The 3310-nt window shown below is 31.8% G+C and overlaps 1 protein-coding gene across 1 annotated transcript; it reads right to left on the reverse strand.

Annotated features, from left to right (window-relative positions):
* Positions 1-1162, reverse strand: LOC122606699 ((2Z,6Z)-farnesyl diphosphate synthase CPT6, chloroplastic-like). Its single transcript, XM_043779549.1, has 3 exons — positions 854-1162; positions 696-763; positions 1-477 (listed from the first exon to the last, which is right to left on the reverse strand). The coding sequence occupies exons 1-3, from the start codon at positions 1040-1042 to the stop codon at positions 42-44; spliced, it is 693 nt and encodes a 230-aa protein (XP_043635484.1). The 5' UTR covers positions 1043-1162; the 3' UTR covers positions 1-41.
* Between the last annotated feature and the right edge of the window lie 2148 nt (positions 1163-3310).

Consider the following 3310-nt stretch of genomic DNA (forward strand, 5'->3'; position numbering starts at 1 on the left):
TTAGGTGCCTAACAGCCTCATATTCTCTTCTCTGTGACAAATTACATATTACATTCACATTTATCTTGAAATGCAAGAAGCGCCTTCATAAGATCATCTTCTTCAAAATCTGGAAACATTTTGGCCGTGAAATAGAGCTCACTATATGCCATTTGCCATAACATAAAATTACTAAGCCTAATTTCCCCACTCGTCCGTACAACTAGATCAGGGTAAGGAAACTCGATCATTTTTGTACCAAGTTCATGTTTGAATAAATCTTCACTGATTTGGGTCGGAACAAGAATGCCGTCCTTCACCTTGGCAGCAATGTTTTTGCAAGCTTGAATTATGTCGTGTTTACCGCTATAGTTGATTGCATAATTGACATGTGTGCCTGAATTGAGACTTGATTTCTCTTCTATATCGGTACATGCCTTTTGTAGTGAGTCTGGAAGCTTTGTTTTTTCCCCCATTACACTTATTCGACAGCCAAGACTGTATAATAATAATATTGCACAATTATTATTCATATATTATAAGTTCTACTACCCTTCAAATTCTTATAGTTAAAATCTTAAGCATACATAATGTCAAAACTTAAATAACACAAATTATCAAACAGAATATAAAAGTTGGGTGTGAGACAACACCATATTTACTTTCCCCTTTTCAATACTGTACAATTTAAGGTGATATGTATATATCTTTAATACCTCAAGAGCACCTCTGCGTCTATCCTCAATAAATCTTCATACATCTTCATTAAAAAATCAACTTCTTCCTGCAATTGTAAGTAATAATAAACTAGATAGGTTGTTATTTATTTAAATTTTTACTATATGAGAAACAAAGGAATAAGTAGTATACTCACAGTTGGACGCCTCCAATTTTCAGTAGAAAATGCATAAACCGATACGGCTTTTATATTCAGTTTGCTACAACGAATGAGAAGAGATTGCAAGGTCTTTCTCATAGCACCATGACCGGTCATAGGAGACCAGCCTCTTTCTTTAGCCCATCGACGGTTGCCATCCATTATGAATGCAATATGTTTTGGCATTAGTTCTTCTTTGAGACCCGCGGGCAGTTCTTGTTTTGGGTTTTTTGGTTTCAAATCCCTGTGGCTGATGAAATCCCTAGGCACACTTGTAATCGCGGCACCAATTGTTACAGAATTTATTGGATACGACATGTTGTTGAACAATTTAGGGTTGGAAAAAGAGTGTACTTTTGATGCTAAAGAAGGTGTAAATGTCGATTTAGGAAAAGCAATATTGTCTTGTTTGACAAGAGATGAATAAGCGAAAGCCATTGTGCTTTTGTTTTTCTATCAAGTAATTAATTAAACTAGTTGTGAGAATAAGCTTGTCTATATAGTGAAAACAAGAGTAGTGATCATTTACGTAATAATCCCAAAGGTTTTGCTTGGTTGACACATTTAGATAGACAGAATAGACATGCCTAATTTTGTGCCGCCCGTTTTTCCGTACATGTAGGAATGTATATATACACCGAATTAAGATTTCGTGGAATAGAGAAAGTTTGATGAAAATGTGTAAAACAAGATGTGATCACCTTAATGGATTTAGAGAGAGTATTATACTGTCGCGGGCTAGGTAGTTTAATATAGTTCGTATATAAGTATAGTCTGCAACAAGCGTCAATTAATCAAATTTCACTTGAACTAACTATGCGTGCGTACCAAAAAATTAAAATAAAGCATTAGGATGATGATATGCTTGATTCTTCTTCCACGGTCATCAGGTGTTTATTTCTCACTAGCTACTTGCAAGCTAGAGACAATAGCTAGCTTGTCTATTCCTCCCCGGTCCCCACGCTCTTAAATGCATGTAATGGTCAAATAATTATGAAAGAAACCGGCACCATATTCTCTAATTCGCTGCACAATAAGCACATACTCCTGTTCATGACATATCGTTCACTTTTGATAGTTGTTAAATAAAGCATCACTGTATATATGTCATGTCACTGTACCTGCTAGCAAATTAGCTTTATCATCATTTTTTCTTTTACTACACCCACAGTCCACAATAATATGAACCATGATTCCATGATAGTATCACATTATTGTCAATGAACGTTAACATTAAAGTTTTTTTCATTATATACCTTTAATATGTTCTTAGTGGAAAGGGATTCAATTAACATGGACTATTCATATTAAAAGAATTTTAATTACTGGATTAAAATCAATGATCAAGATTCAGATGTCATATTTAAATCTTGATCATTAACTTTACTTGATCCCTCAAATTAAAAACAAATTGAGGAAATCTCCTCTCTTTTGATTGATATAGAAGCGACCTAAAGAAAATTGTAAAAGAAAAAAAAGTGATGTTATGATATTGTTTTATGCCTACCGCCAGCCCCTCCCCTAATATGTACTGTTACTAATGTTCAGGTCCGTCCAATGAATGAATAGTTTCAAAATATATCTAAAAAATTGGAATTCAAATATATTAAATTGATACCGAATAAAATTAAAATACCTAAAAATTAATCACAAAACGATTCAAATAAGACAAAAATTTGAAGAAGTAATGCACAACTTAGACGATTTAAAAATTTACACATAATCAGACTTCTTCTGACCCTTCCTCAAGCAAGCTCACCCCTAGTAATTACACGACGAAATACGTTTAAACAATAACTATATGATTCGAGCAACCATTAATATGACCAATATCACAACTTAATCAATATGAAAGCTAAAGAAGAAACATATGAAATATAATTCCATATAAATATTGATTTCAGTTTACCTTTTTTTTTCAACTTTAGTTAAATAAAAAATTTGCAACATAGTATATAATTTGAAAAATACATATCAATTCATCAACAAAGACCATCTCAAACGTTTTGATTTTCTTTGGGTTGTTCAACTCTGAAACAGTCCATACATGCACAACACGGAGTCGTAGATGATGGTTAACATGTGTTGGCTTAAAATCTTCAAGATGAACTAATGCGGTCTTATTGTTTTTTTTTTTTTGAAGATTAAGCCATAACGAACCTATAATAGACAACAAACGAAATTAAAAGAGACAATAATAACAATAAGATAAGAATTAAATGTTAAATAATCATAATAATGATTAAATATGAACAAAGTATATAAATAAAAAACCTTTTCGTAGTCGATTGTAGGTTTTGTTTTTTTTGACGTAGTTTTTTTTTTTGATAATATGTGAGGCTTTTTTCTAGGTTGTATATATAGATAATAATTTTGAGAGTCTTTTTAACGATAAAAAGAGTTTTTAATTAATAATAAGGTCGGTCATTTATTAAATAAAATATTTAAAAAATA

This window comes from Erigeron canadensis, chromosome 7 (assembly GCF_010389155.1).
Source record: "Erigeron canadensis isolate Cc75 chromosome 7, C_canadensis_v1, whole genome shotgun sequence".
NCBI lineage: Eukaryota > Viridiplantae > Streptophyta > Magnoliopsida > Asterales > Asteraceae > Erigeron > Erigeron canadensis.

Bases quoted from the DNA above. Each gene is read 5' to 3' on its own strand.
- LOC122606699 (XM_043779549.1), bottom strand. From the start codon at position 1,042: ATGCCAAAACATATTGCATTCATAATGGATGGCAACCGTCGATGGGCT. The intron at 764-853 runs GTGAGTATACTA...TTACAATTGCAG, and splicing joins AAAATTGGAGGCGTCCAACT to GAAGAAGTTGATTTTTTAAT. The intron at 478-695 runs GTATTAAAGATA...ATTATTATACAG, and splicing joins GACGCAGAGGTGCTCTTGAG to TCTTGGCTGTCGAATAAGTG.